This window comes from Doryrhamphus excisus, chromosome 12 (assembly GCF_030265055.1).
Source record: "Doryrhamphus excisus isolate RoL2022-K1 chromosome 12, RoL_Dexc_1.0, whole genome shotgun sequence".
Classification (NCBI taxonomy): domain Eukaryota; kingdom Metazoa; phylum Chordata; class Actinopteri; order Syngnathiformes; family Syngnathidae; genus Doryrhamphus; species Doryrhamphus excisus.
Genome location: NC_080477.1, coordinates 9,699,842 through 9,713,633, shown reverse-complemented (window position 1 = coordinate 9,713,633; position 13,792 = coordinate 9,699,842). Strand labels below are relative to the sequence as shown.

The following is a 13,792-nucleotide window of genomic DNA, read 5'->3' as shown; positions in this document are numbered from 1 at the left end:
CATACGGGAGGCCCTTGTAGTACCACAGCGTCCTGAAGGGGTCAGGCGTGCGTGAGCTGGAAGGTGCTTGTCACTGCTGTTCTTCCATAAGGGAAAGGCCCTCTATAGCAGCTCACCAGGAGGTGATAAGACTTTTTGCGGTCTGAATGCAAATGTTTTTAGTCCCATTTATTAAAAAAATAATAAATGGGACTAAGAAGTATGTGCAAACAATTTGATAATAATTCACGTCTTTGTCTTGTTTTTCTCTTAATGAGCAACCTGTTTTAACATAAAACCCCTTCCAAACACGTCAGTGACTAACCAGCCATGAGCCAAGATCTTCATAAAAAATCTATTTACATTTTTTTTGAAAATGTTAATGTCAAAAATGATTCATAATTTTTTATAAACAAAAGTATATCCACAGACTTAGTTTTTTAAAGTTTTTGAAGAGTAAAGGAGGTTCTTACGTTCTCCTTGGGAGGCTCACTGAGCTACACTTTGAAAATCCCTGATCTAATTCATGTTAGAAGATGTTAACGTTCTTTTTTTGTTGGAAAAGAACCAACAATTACAAATTCCCCCATTTAATCAAGGAATTCCTCATTTTGGGATTGTGGAAAGACTTGGACTTTATACAATATAAGGTATCTTTAAGTGGGCTGTTTGGAATTTGTAATATACTTACATAGTAGTACTTTTTACTTGGATACATTCCAAGGTTCCTTTAATTCTTGCTTAATGACATTGTTAAAGTATATTTTCCAGTGTTATGAAATGCATTTTCATTAAATATGCAATTTTTGTAAAAAAAAAAAAAACAACAAATAATAATATTAATAATAATACTAATACTACTACTAACAATAAGTATTATTATTATTAGATATAATATTAATATAATAATAATAATAATTATTATTATTATAATTATTATTATTATTATTATGTCCATATAATAATAACGATTATTATTATATAATATTATATAATAATAATAATTGTGCAAAATAATAATAATTATTAATAATATAATAATAATAATGATTATTATATTAATATATATAAATTTATTAATTATATTATATTAATTATATATTAATATATATATATATTTTTAGTTATTTACAAGGACAATCATGTGCAAGAGCATTTATTATACAACAGTCAGTTTAGTTTAGTTCAATCACAATAAACCATACCTCATATCTGAGTCAATTGTAAACCTTCATACCTTTGCCAGTCTTGAAACACAAAGAATTAAGCAATGTACTCACTTACATATTTAACTTATTCTGCCCAAATAAGATTTTTCCCAAGTTATAGTATCATTAATAATAATATCATTATTGTGATGAATGATAATATGAATTTTTTTTTTAAATGACATGAAGTAAGCTGACTCTAATAGTAATGTCAGCACAGACGTTACTTCACTCCTAAATTTGTATTTGCACATTTAACATTTTACTTCGAGTGAATAAGAGTCTTGTGTTGTCAGTTTATTCCTGGAATTATTCGTTTTTCCTACACAAGGAATTGAAATACAGTGCATTAATTCTATGTTTGAATGATGAAGAGGAATGGCTGGCATTCTCGCGGCTCTTGCAGCTCGGCCATTTTCACAGAATCTGTGGCGTCTGATGTGACTATTTGGATATACCAGCCACGGTAGAGGGCTGATTCAAACCTCCGCTGGCTTGTGGGGTCAGTTTTCATGTAGAAGACGTATGAAAGGGTGGTTTCGTCGTTCATGGAAATGCTCCTCAGTCTCTGCTTGTCACATGTCTACAAAAGCAAACGTGGGGATTCATCGGTTTAACCACTCTCGATGGCATTTTTATTTCAAAATAAGTTTTCTAAACAACTTGGAAGTCAATCAGCATCACAAAACAGCGTTTTAGGATCTATGTATTTCTAAAGTAAATACCTCCACTTGAAGGAGCACCTGCTCTCCTCTCTTGGAGCACCTAAGGAAGCAGTCAGAGCCAGTGAAGTTCAACACCACTGGGAAATACGGCGTCAAACAAGTGGACTTGTAGTAGTAGATAGTCATTTTCTCTGAGGACAAAATGTTTAGTTTTTAAAATTACCTCCAAAGGCTGATAAAGGCCTAAGCAGTGTGGTGTTTGTTGAACAGTATGACATACCTGGATGAGGTGACGCATAAAGAGTCTTCTGTGAACAAATTCCTCGAAGATATTTGTTGGAGGCCACATGTTCAATTGGAGTGTCCAGTGACTTTAGGTGTTTGAAAGATCCCCCTCCTCTTGAAACTGGAACATAACATACAGCAAAGAAGCATAACTTACAGTACACCAAGGGTCTATAATGTGCAGGCCAAATGTGGCCTGCAGGACACTAGTTTGAGGCCCCCGCCTTGATTTGAAAGTTTAATGTTAGTGCGGCCCGCGCAAGTTTGATATGGATGCTGTATGGTATCATGTGTCCAGAAAAAATTATTACGTTTGATTAATGTTCATGTTAAAGGTTATATAGTAACTGTTAATAGTTATCCTCCCTATCCGTGTGGAAGTGGTAAGTTTTTGGCTATTTAAGTTTAAGGGAAATAACTTGAAGGCTACCGTTTAGGTCGCTAGCTCTCTAGTTTGCGAGTTAGCGTGTGTCTCAAGACCCTGCAGTTGCGCAATATGTTGTAAATAAAAAGAGTATAAATGTGACTATAGTCGTGTTTTGTCATGTCTACAGGGCTCTAATAATGCTTTGTTCATTTTAATCTGAAAAAAAATAATTTGTCTACCCACCAACTATATGTGGTTTCTTAAGTTTTTATTATTTGCCGTTTTATTATTATTATTATATTTATTTATTTATTACTGATTGATTGAGTTTCTTTGTTCTTGATTTGTTTATTTATTTTTCATCTTATTTTGTGTAGAAAAATAAAAAGTAAGATATTCGAGAACAGTGGAATGTTTTATCAGAGCTTTTCTTGTAGAAAATTGGAACCAAAGCAAAGTTTTTTTTTAATTTTTGTTTTTAATAAATGCGTTTTGTTTTGTTTTTTGAAAACCTGATGCAGTGTTGTTGGACCACCAGGGCCTTCAGAATCAGTAATGCTGGCCCGTGTCACATAAACACTGTTTTATTTACTCACCAAGAGTCACAGTGCTGGACTCTGACACCATGACAATGTCACTGAAGCTACATCCCGTCCCAGGACATCCACGGCAGGCGCTCCCAGCATCACAGCCCCTCCCTCTTATCACAGAGATGCTAGTTTTGTTCATGGTAACAACAAGAAGATCGTTGTCTTGCTTTTTCTCCTCATCTTCAACCGGGCATATGTCATTATCTTCTGCATCATTCCTTGACCCGCTCTCACTCTCCTGCAGGTCTTCCTCTCTCAGCATCTCCATGCTGAATTGTAGCAGAGCACGTTCCTTGGAGACAGGGTGGAGGGCATCCTCCACTGAACACAGCTGATCTTTGTGCTGTTTTTTACTTTGACTGCCTTGCTTGTGCACCGTCTGATGACAGAAACAAGAAGTAAGCCATGACTTTACTGTTTAGGTTTTCTCTTTAAAGGAGACCTATTATGGTCTTTTTCGACCCTTTGACCCTTCAACCTATGACAGCTGGATTTACAAAATGGTGTGTTTTAATTTATTCCACCCAGGGTCCACCTTCGGGCACTCCACTGTGTTTGGTCCCACTCAGCTTGTACAGCTTGTACCCCAGCACGCCCACAAAAGGAAGTCTGTGATGTCACAGTGACCCGGTGTTACAAAAAAGAGCCATCCTAAAAATGTCTTTCAGGGCTCACTTCCAAATGTGCAAACCTCGTTATCTGGAACTCATTCATTCATTTTCTACCGCTTATCCTCACGAGGGTCGCGGGGGTGCTGGAGCCTATCCCAGCTGTCTTCGGGCGAGAGGCGGGGTACAAACTGGACTGGTGGACAGCCAATCACAACCTATGGACAATTTGGAGTCCCCAATTAACCTAACATGTTTTTGGAATGTGGGAGGAAACCGGAGTACACGGCGAAAACCCACACATGCACGGGGAAACATGCAAACTCCATACAGAGATGGGCGAGGGTGGAATCGAACATGGGTTGTTATCTGAAACTCTGCCACCAAATACTCAAGTACTCCTTTATCAAAAAGAAATAAATCCCAACTGGGAAAAATGCAAAAAAACGTCAAAATAATGAATGTTTTAAATCAGATTAATCACACTTTTCTAATTAATTAATCATGATTAATCACCATGTGCAGCTATGTCTGAAATATGTCAATTTTTTCTTTATTTTATTGAAAGAAATATAAATGACAGGACAGGATTATATATATTTGTATGTATTGATAGTACCAAATGAACGCAAAACTTAAATCAATCCAAAAGATATCACACGTCTGAAAATCTATTTACTAGTTTGTCTAATAGTGAGGGGTTGCATTCAAAGATACCATGTCATTTACATTGAAGTCACATTTTGAGTGTGTTTTCTAAGATTGCCGAGCAAAGTGAGTGTTGAGAATATCAACTCATTGTTTTACTTTTTATTTAGACTACACACAAACACATATACACATATAATGGACGTTGCTTTGATGTTCGGAATGTACAGGAATGCATCTCTCGATCATTTAGTGACAATGAGGAAGTGTTGGTCCAATGCTGAACATACTAGAGACGAGTTGGAGATACAGATATATTGTTGGAATTGCACTGTTGTTGATGTGTTCAGGCCAAATAAAGTTATAAAAGAGCATCAGACTCTGTGGGGGCGCTACACTATGCCTCAGTCTGCTGTCGTAACAGAGAGGTGGGGCTTGAGTTAATTAAAAAATTTAACATAATCAATTAAACCAATTAGTTACCGCTGTTAACGTCAGAATTTGGCCTATATTTCATGTTGTGGATGAACATCAAGGCCTTCAACATGCTCTTACAACATAATAACCAAATAATATGTTTTAATCCTTGTCAATGGATGATGACCTGACTCGAGAATCTGCATGATGTGAACTCACCAACTTTGGACAACCTTCTGCTATGGCCTGAGCCAACTCCTTGGGGGTGTAATCCTGCAGGTCAGTTCCGTTTATTTGCACTAGCTTGTCTCCTCGCCTGACCAAAAAATAGACATGAACAGTTCCAGAATGCAACTTGACAATGCCAGGGCTTATTCAGTTATCATGATTGGCTGTAGCTGGTAGATTGTCTTGGGCAGCTCCACGGAAGCTAGTTATCCACAAACATGAACTGAGAGGACTGTGGCCAAGAAACACGACCCTGCTCCAAAAACTTTAAGCACCAAAATGGTTTTCTATCCGAATTCTTCAACTTTACCTCAAATCTATCCTGACCAACAGCTGGATGGCTGAAACTGGGACACAACTTTTTTTTTTGTTTGTTTTTTTTTCAATTGGTACCAAAAGCCTTCAGAAATAAGTGTGCAAATACCTCATCATTTGTTTGGGTCCACTTGATTTTTGGTACTGAACAACATTTTCCACTTCATACTGGTGCTTCCCCTGATGGAGCTGGTGAACTATCAGCACACTTCCATTAATCAGAGACTCCTACCATGTGAAAATAAGACAAACGTCCTTTTCATTAATGATCACAGTGCATTCATTTATCCGCATGTTTTGAAAATGAAAGAAAACATTGGTCACTCACTCACCATTACATCCATGTTGCTGACACTGTCCACAGATGATAATGGAGGCACCACGAATGACAAATGTGTGTCTGAAACCTTCTGTGGGTTTTATACTTCTGCTCTGGACAAAAAGCGGAAGTTGCAACCAATGGACCACTAACACAGAAATGGGATTTTTTTTTTTTGAATGGGAAAGTGCAGCCAGCCTCTGATTGTGATAGAAAAGAGAACTCTAATATAATACTACAAAAATATAGGAAATGCTGTCACAATCAATATTTACTTCTGAAATGACAAAAATGAAAAAGTTGTTTCAACACTCGAAAAAAGTGCAAACCTTCATTTGAATTGTCATGATCAACCTCCAGGTTTGGACACATAAAATAATGAAGTGACTCACACATATTTCACTCCTCTGACCATGCCTTTTTGTCTTGTCTACATTCTGCTGTACTGTAGCGTTTTTGTATCCTTATTAAAACATATTCCTCCTGTCGCAGTTCTCCTCAAAGCGAAGACTCATTTACTCTGTACTGGCACCCTACAGCCACATAACTTCTACATTCCTTCAGCATGTACAGAAATCGAACATTTTGTGCGATGGTTAGCATTCTCCGTTCTACATGCAAAACATACAGAACGTTTTGGCAACTGTCAGGTTTAAACCCCAACACTTGTAAAAAACACTGCCTGTACAAAGGAAGACACAGAGAGATGAGTTTCTTTTTACTTGCAAGGAGAGTGATGGAGACTGCACAGTTGCAATCCTCCCAACCAACTCTGAAACAGTCTCCTTTCTCCATGCTTTTATTTAGTCAGGGATGCCCTAGTTACACAAGTTTTCTAAGGGGAGGGGGGTTTAACTAAACAAGTTGAAACTGGTTCTTTCGTACAACATGTTATCCATAGTGTGTGGGTATCTCCTCTTTGGCATGTGATCTTCCGGAGACACTCACACACACATATACATTCTGGGTCACATGTAGCTATTTCCTGTCCACGAGGGTATGATAAAACTATCTGTTGAGAGAATGTTCTGTCACGTTCTGTTTTCTCTAATCATGATATACACCAAATGTGCAAGCGTCACAGCATTAATCTTACTTTTGCCACGTGAGTGATATGAAATGCTTGTAGGTCATAAGAAAATAGGTCATAAGAATATAGTAAAAATAGGTCATAAGAATATAGTAAAAATAGAATAACTTTATGTACAATTCTTCCAACAGCAACATTGTGGGTTATGTCGGGGAGAACCTTGCAACCTAATGCAAGCAAGGTAGTGATGACACAGGAGACACGGCAGGGAGGCATGAAGGAGACTGATTGACAATGACCGACAGCGAATCAGGATATAGAAGACAATTAGAGGTGCAGATAGACACTCAATTTCCCATAATGCAGTTCTTCATAAAGAGCCATGCTTGGCCTTTTTATTTAACTTCATAAGCACCTGCGATCAGTGGTCATCACTGCATTTTTACATATTACAGCTCTTCCTGTTTTTATGTGTCCAATATTAACATTTACTATGTAAAAATGTAGAAATGTGATTAATAATATGTCATGGAAGTACTTTTATTTAAACACGATGAACACCTAATACTATTATGGAAGTACATTCTTCCCTAATTGTTCAGCAGCCCTGTGTCTACAATGTACAGTAGGAGCAGAGACTACGAGAAGAGGAAATGGAAGTGTTTGGTTATAACAGCATGTCACTGATATGGGAACTTAATGGATGTGACTTCTCTATGCCCAAACACTGAAAATAATGCAATATTGTGAGGGTTGATATTGACTGTTGCACCAGAAACAGAACCACTTATGACTACGATGTCAATGTGTTGTATTACAAATATCAATGTAACATGATATAAAAGTCAGAGAGGAATTTTATTTAGTAATACTGTATGTTTATTATGTATTTTGTGTATTGATGAGAACTACACTACACGAGAGCAGTTATTAATATTTTAGTTATCTTACCTTAGCTGTATGGGATTGTGTAGGAGTATACAGGATGTACACACAAAATGCAGTGTCAACATATTTACAGTAATAATAGTAAGGAAATGGAAAACAGTAATCCCTTCTTTATCATGGTTAATTGAGTTGTGTGACTTTCCTCAAAGTAGGATCCTTATATCCTTACTCTCTTTGGCTCTGGGACCCCTGGTTCGCCCGTCCCATTGCACCCCAAAATGTGTGTGTGCGTGTCTGAGTTGTTTTTATGTATATAATTCATTTAATTTTCTACTGCTTATCCTCACGAGGGTCGCGGGGGGTGCTGGAGCCTATCCCGGCTGTCTTTAGGCGAGACACGGTGTACACCCTGGACTGGTCGCCAGCCAATCACAGGGCACATGTAGACAAACAACCATTCACACTCACATTCATACCTATGGACAATTTGGAGTCGCCAATTAACCTAGCATGTTTTTGGAATGTGGGAGGAAACCGGAGTACCCGGAGAAAACCCACGCATGCACAGGGAGAACATGCAACTCCACACAGAGATGGCCGAGGGTGGAATTGAACTTGAGTCTCCTAGCTGTGAGACCTGCGTGCTAACCACTCGGCCGCCGTGCAGCCCTATGTGTATATTGTCTTAATTATTTATTTATTTTATCTATTCCTTTCCCCACCCCCTTTTTTAAAAAAATCGGGGTAAATTGGGGTTGGCTCTCTGGGGGCGGGCGCTGGGTGTTCCATCTCTGCTGCCTGGGCTTCCATGGAGTGGTGGGGCCTTGCCCACTCCATCCCTGAGCTTGTTGTGAGTTCAGAACATTTTCTGTGTGGGTTATTGTGTGTAGCTACTCTATAGGAGTCCACAACTCAATACAAAGGGTCAAAAAAATTACACACCAGAAATTACGGTAGTTCCTACAGCTTAGCACTGAGCAGCTCCATCATGACAGGCTGCCCACTTGTGCACTGTGCCACATGGGCATAAACTGTCCTAAAAATACACACATAGACATCAAGTGAAGCTATTTCTAGCCTTTCCTGGACGAGCCAGCTAAATGTGTAGATGTCGAGGTGGATTGAGTTACATGAGAAGCACATAGCACTGTTGCCATGTTTCAGGTCCTCACACTTCTGCCACGAGTGGCACTCAGACACAAAAACTTTTCAGAAGAGGACATACTCTTGCAATCGAAACAACATAAGGTATAGTCATGTGATCAATTCTGCATGATAATGTCATAATATAGTGCCCGCAAGGGTCTCTTTGATTTCAAGAACGCGTTCAGGTTTTAGATCAGATTTGGTGATATTCAGTAGTGTGCAAACATCTTATGTGGTCATTGTTAAGTTTTTTCTGACAAATAAACTACAGGGTAGCGCTGGTATTAAAATTAAGTAAGGCCTGTTTATGCAATTTTTTTCACAGTGAAGGGTCAAAGCTCATTCGCATTAAATTGCATCAAACAGACATAACTCATATGAATATAAAATATAATGAAACCCTTCTGGAAGAAGGAAGATCTCAATTTGGGCTTCTCTGTGTGGAGTTTGCATGTTCTCCCTGCACCCAAAATCAGCTGGGATAGGGTCACATACCCACAAGAAAAGTATAGAAATTAATGAACAAATGAGTGAGTTACTTCACTTCTTCTAAATTACGAATGGATGGAACTTGTTGCTTGTTGTTGCTGTATATTCTGACAATATCAAATTCAACAGTAGTTCTCATCTTATTTATCAGCATGCTAGCAGTCAAAATGTTCTTTGTCCCCATGGCAGGTTACTTTTACTACTATTTTTATGAAGTATGTATACAGGGCAGGTGAAACAGACTAGTTTATTACATACAATACTTTTCTGTATTACCAGATGGAGATGCTCGATGTGTTGATAATCGGGAGTGGGCCTCACGCCTTGACCCTGGCAAGCCTCCTATCCAGCTCAGACTCAGATCTTGGGCAAGAAATAAATCCTACCACATCTTGCAAGGAACCTCCAAAATTGGAACTAAACATGGAAACCCATCACAGACAACACAAAACAAAGAGAAAAGTAACACATGGTACAGTATGCTACAAGTAGTTTTCCTAAATTGGAAGTGGTTAGGAAGTCCTACAGCTAAGAGTTTCTGAACTCGAACCACCTTTTTATTTTTTAGGAGGCCCAACACCGGAGGGGCATATAGCAAAGTCCACGCTAACAGACGGTGCCATCAAGTCGCCAATCAGTTTCCAGGTAGTTGACACCTATGGAGAGTGGACATCATTGTGGAGAAGTCAGTTCATAGCACTCAACATCCCTCACCTGCGCTCACACACACTGGTGCACACAGACCCCGTCAACAAGGTAGAATGACACAAACCCTGGTATTAACACAAGCAAGGTATAATATCTAACAATTAATTGTGTGTGTGTTTTTATTCAGAAAGCATTGCAGGAGTTTGTTTTGAAGCACAATCGTTCAGCCGAACTTCATCGTCTTCCAGACCAGATGTTCATTCTGGATGAGAACGCTTTTTTCAATGACATGCGACTTGGCAAGAAGGATAGAAAACGACTGAACATCAAATCAACACTCAAGAAGAGTGTGTGCTTTAGTCTGCCAGGAGCAAAACTAAGTGCGGATTTCTTTAAAGATCAGGTTGGACTGTAATATACAATGTGTGTGTGTGTGTGTGTCTTCAGCATGACATGTTGATATGAGAATCAGGTTAATAAACAAAGATGTAAGCATGCAACAGTTTGAACTTCTTTCTGCTTCATTGTGGAATGTGATGACCATTTGATCCTAGATTCATTTGTATTACTTGTTATTTTCAAATGTGAACAAATGGAAGGTGTTGGAATTGAACAGTCTCTGAACTTAAAGATTCCCCTGTCACAATACTGAATGGAAAGGTCATAAAGCATGTGGGACATGCAATAAGTCACTAATTGTGTGTGTGTGTGTGTGCTTACAGCTTGTTGTGTTCACTGCTGTGATCATAGTGTTGGCCATCATGCAAAAGTACTATGTAATTTTCACTGTGGGTCATAAGTATTTGGACAGTTACAACTACAATTAGGCCGAGTGATTAGCGCGTAGGCCACACAGCTTGGAGACCCGCATTCGATTCCACCCTCAGCCATCTCTGTGTGGAGTTTGCATGTTCTCCCCGTGCATGCGTGGGTTTTCTCCAGGTACTCCGGTTTCTTCCCACATTCCAAAAACATGCTAGGTTAATTGGTGACTCCAAATTGTCCATAGGTATGAATGTGAGTGTGAATGGTTGTTTGTCTATAGTATGTGCCCTGTGATTGGCTGGCGACCAGTCCAGGGTGTACCCCGCCTCCCGCCCGAAGACAGCTGGGATAGGCTCCAGCACCCCCGCGACCCTCTTGAGGATAAGCGGTAGAAAATGAATGAATGAAATAATGAATGAATAAACTATTACAATTATATCAAGTAAATCCCAACGGTCTAAAACTGTATGAAACTCTACACTTTAACTACCAATTAAATGTGGTGAGTAAAGTCAAAATCCTAAAAACCCTCTTACTATCCAAATACTACTAGGCCAACTAATTAAGATTAAGCACTTTTTTTTTTTACCTGATACTTATGTACAAACAGGTGGCGAGATACAACTTGGACAAGGTGCTTGTAAAGGGAAATGTTACACACATCACTCCTGTGACTGAAGACATGGAAACGACTGCAGAACATAGGACAGACGACAGTGACGGTTTCAGAGTTTTTGCCAAAAAAGGAAGCGGAACGAGAAGGGTGAAGCATTTCGAAGTCCAAATTCAAGATGGCGTCATGCTAAAAGCTCAACGGGTTGTCATGGCAACAGGCCCTACTCGGGCCCAGATGGCAAACATTCCATTGTGGGTTACAAATATGGAGGAGAATTATCCAGAGGGGCGACTGCAACACACTGTGCACCTGATGCACTATTTGTCAACTCAGCAAGACACGGATTATGAGGGAGAAGGTCTCCTCAAACAAGGTAAAAATATTGATTTACAATGATGCAACATTTTGTTAAGTCACATATGCAGTAATTTACTTTTTCTTGTGTTTTAGTGGCTACACCCTAAAAATATTGCATGCTAATTTGTGTCAAGGCTCGTGTATCGTGTGTGAGGCAGGCCAGAGAGTAATGGTAGTCGGTGGAGGTCTAACCAGTGCTCATGTGGTCTCAATTGCACTACAGCAGGGCGCCAGTCATGTGACATGGGTCATGAGGAAACACCTCCAGGTCCACTGAGATAAATCAATACTGTATATTTTAAACTCTTTTATGACATTTCTATTATCTTTACAGTTAAAGCAGTTTGATGTGGGTGATGTGGAGGGCCTGGTGGGTCGGTATTCCCACGTGGAGCACGGCATCAAAATGGATGGCCAGGCCCACCTGAGACAGTTCTACAATGAAAGGAGCGTTCACAAACGGCTGGCTATGATTCGACAGGCAAGGAAAGGAGGGGCCGTCACCCCAGAAGCCTACATCCACCTAAAGCCTTTTATTTTGAAAGGGCAGGTGGTTGTGAAGTCATACAGTCAGGTAAAAGCGCATGAACAAGATGGCGGATTATTGGTTGGATTAGAACATTAACTTATCCAAAATGTATTGGTGAGATGTTGGTTAAAGGTTAAAGGGTTTGTTTGTATTTTTTGATGTTAAAGAATTAGCATGACATTCCCATCAGCAGTGTAATCCATCAATGGTGACTTATCCCACCCTACCCCATAGGTTTGACCAAGTCTCCATGGGGTAGCACGCGAATAGCACTGGTACGAGGTGTATTTAGCGACATTGAGTCATTTTATTTTCTTTTTCTTTGAAAATGGCTGGTCACGACCCACCAGTTGACAGTCACTGATATAGAGAATCTTTGACTAGTAGTAGGTCCTTAGAAACAATAAGCATTCCTGTCATATAAAGGATCTTCGACAAGTATAAGAAACATGTTTGCATTAAGATTATTTAAGTGAAGAGAGAAGGATATTACTTATGAATGTTCAGAAATCATGTGTGACCAGGTGAATGAAGCCAGCTGGTGCTATAAGAAGCAGGCCTGGAGCTTGTCCCTCAGCAATGGAGAACACTGGACAGGAGATATGATTTGGTTGGCCACTGGATGTAAACTTGATGTGCAACAAGACCCTTTGCTTTCTGAAGTGATGAAAAAATTCCCTATCCAGGTGAGGCTGGGGTAAAAGTGAAGGAACTGCTTGAAGTGATACTAAAAATGACAACATTGAAAATGTGTTCCCATAAAGGTGCTGGATGGCTGGCCTTGTATTTCCGAGAGTTTACAGTGGGCAGACGGGTGCCCACTCTACCTGATGGGGCAGTACACTGCTCTTCAAGTAAGGTTTTTGTGTGTAGAAGACTAATTACAATTACTTTACATGACAGATCATTCATTTGCTGTCTTCCTCTTGCACGTCTCCACAGATCGGACCTCATGCAGTAAACCTGGCAGGTGGACAGGCAGCTAGTATGAGAATAGCCAAGGACATCCAGCGTCATCACAACAAAAACACCATAGACGCAACTGAACCGAGTGCAGGGAGATGCACAACTGAAGAATATATTCAACAAATGCAAGGTCTTTTATGGCTCTAACTGCAACAAATATATATACGAGCATGTTGAGCATTAGGTGGGAGAAGTGACATTGAACTGCATAAGTGGTATAGAAGATGGATGACTGAATGTTAATAAAATCCTAAATATTGCTGGTTATGCAAGGACACTAATGGTGTATCGTCAAGAAGCGAAATCCTTCTTCATCCTGCTGTCTCAGTCGGATTTGTCTCAAGCAATTAGCAATGTTTTATGGGGGTTGAACATGTGAAATATGGTGGCACACTAACTAAGTTGTCCACATTTAATAAAACAAAACCAAGCTACAGTATATAATGTAGCAAAACACATTGATGTGTGATGTATTTTCTTTCCATGAATGGATAGCGGGTGGCACGGCAGTCGAGTGGTTAGCGCGCTGACCTCACAGCTAGAAGACCAGGGTTCAATTCCACCCTCGGCCATCACTGTGTGGAGTTTACATGGTCTCCCCGTGCATGCGTGGGTTTTCTCCGGGTACTCCGGTTTCCTCCCGCATTCCAAAAACATGCTAGGTTGATTGGCGACTCCAAATTGTCCATCGGTATGAATGTGAGTGTGAATGGTTGTTTGTCTATATGT

General features: G+C 39.6%; 2 protein-coding genes across 2 annotated transcripts; one reads left to right on the top strand and one right to left on the bottom strand.

Moving 5' to 3' along the window:
- Positions 1-1,542: 1,542 nt before the first annotated feature.
- il1fma (interleukin-1 family member A) lies at positions 1,543-5,675 on the bottom strand. The gene is made up of 7 exons (XM_058089779.1): positions 5,643-5,675; positions 5,420-5,538; positions 4,987-5,083; positions 3,101-3,473; positions 2,133-2,258; positions 1,913-2,043; positions 1,543-1,770 (listed from the first exon to the last, which is right to left on the bottom strand). The coding sequence occupies exons 1-7, from the start codon at positions 5,652-5,654 to the stop codon at positions 1,543-1,545; spliced, it is 1,086 nt and encodes a 361-aa protein (XP_057945762.1). The 5' UTR covers positions 5,655-5,675.
- Positions 5,676-9,467: 3,792 nt separating this feature from the next.
- On the top strand, positions 9,468-13,210 carry zgc:113276 (uncharacterized protein LOC553748 homolog). Its single transcript, XM_058089778.1, has 9 exons — positions 9,468-9,654; positions 9,751-9,938; positions 10,018-10,233; positions 11,206-11,569; positions 11,703-11,836; positions 11,903-12,142; positions 12,622-12,783; positions 12,862-12,951; positions 13,040-13,210. Exons 1-9 carry the CDS (start codon positions 9,468-9,470, stop codon positions 13,208-13,210), a joined length of 1,752 nt encoding a protein of 583 aa, XP_057945761.1.
- The last annotated feature ends 582 nt before the right edge of the window (positions 13,211-13,792 follow it).

Excerpts from the sequence above, each read along its gene's own strand:
- il1fma (XM_058089779.1), bottom strand. Across the intron at positions 5,084-5,419 it reads GGACCCAAACAAATGATGAG|GCGAGGAGACAAGCTAGTGC; the intron begins GTATTTGCACAC and ends TTTTTTGGTCAG. Across the intron at positions 2,259-3,100 it reads GTCCAGCACTGTGACTCTTG|TTTCAAGAGGAGGGGGATCT; the intron begins GTGAGTAAATAA and ends GTTATGTTCCAG.
- zgc:113276 (XM_058089778.1), top strand. The coding sequence starts at position 9,468 with ATGCTCGATGTGTTGATAATCGGGAGTGGGCCTCACGCCTTGACCCTG. Across the intron at positions 9,655-9,750 it reads AAAGAGAAAAGTAACACATG|GAGGCCCAACACCGGAGGGG; the intron begins GTACAGTATGCT and ends TTTATTTTTTAG. Across the intron at positions 12,784-12,861 it reads TGAAAAAATTCCCTATCCAG|GTGCTGGATGGCTGGCCTTG; the intron begins GTGAGGCTGGGG and ends GTTCCCATAAAG.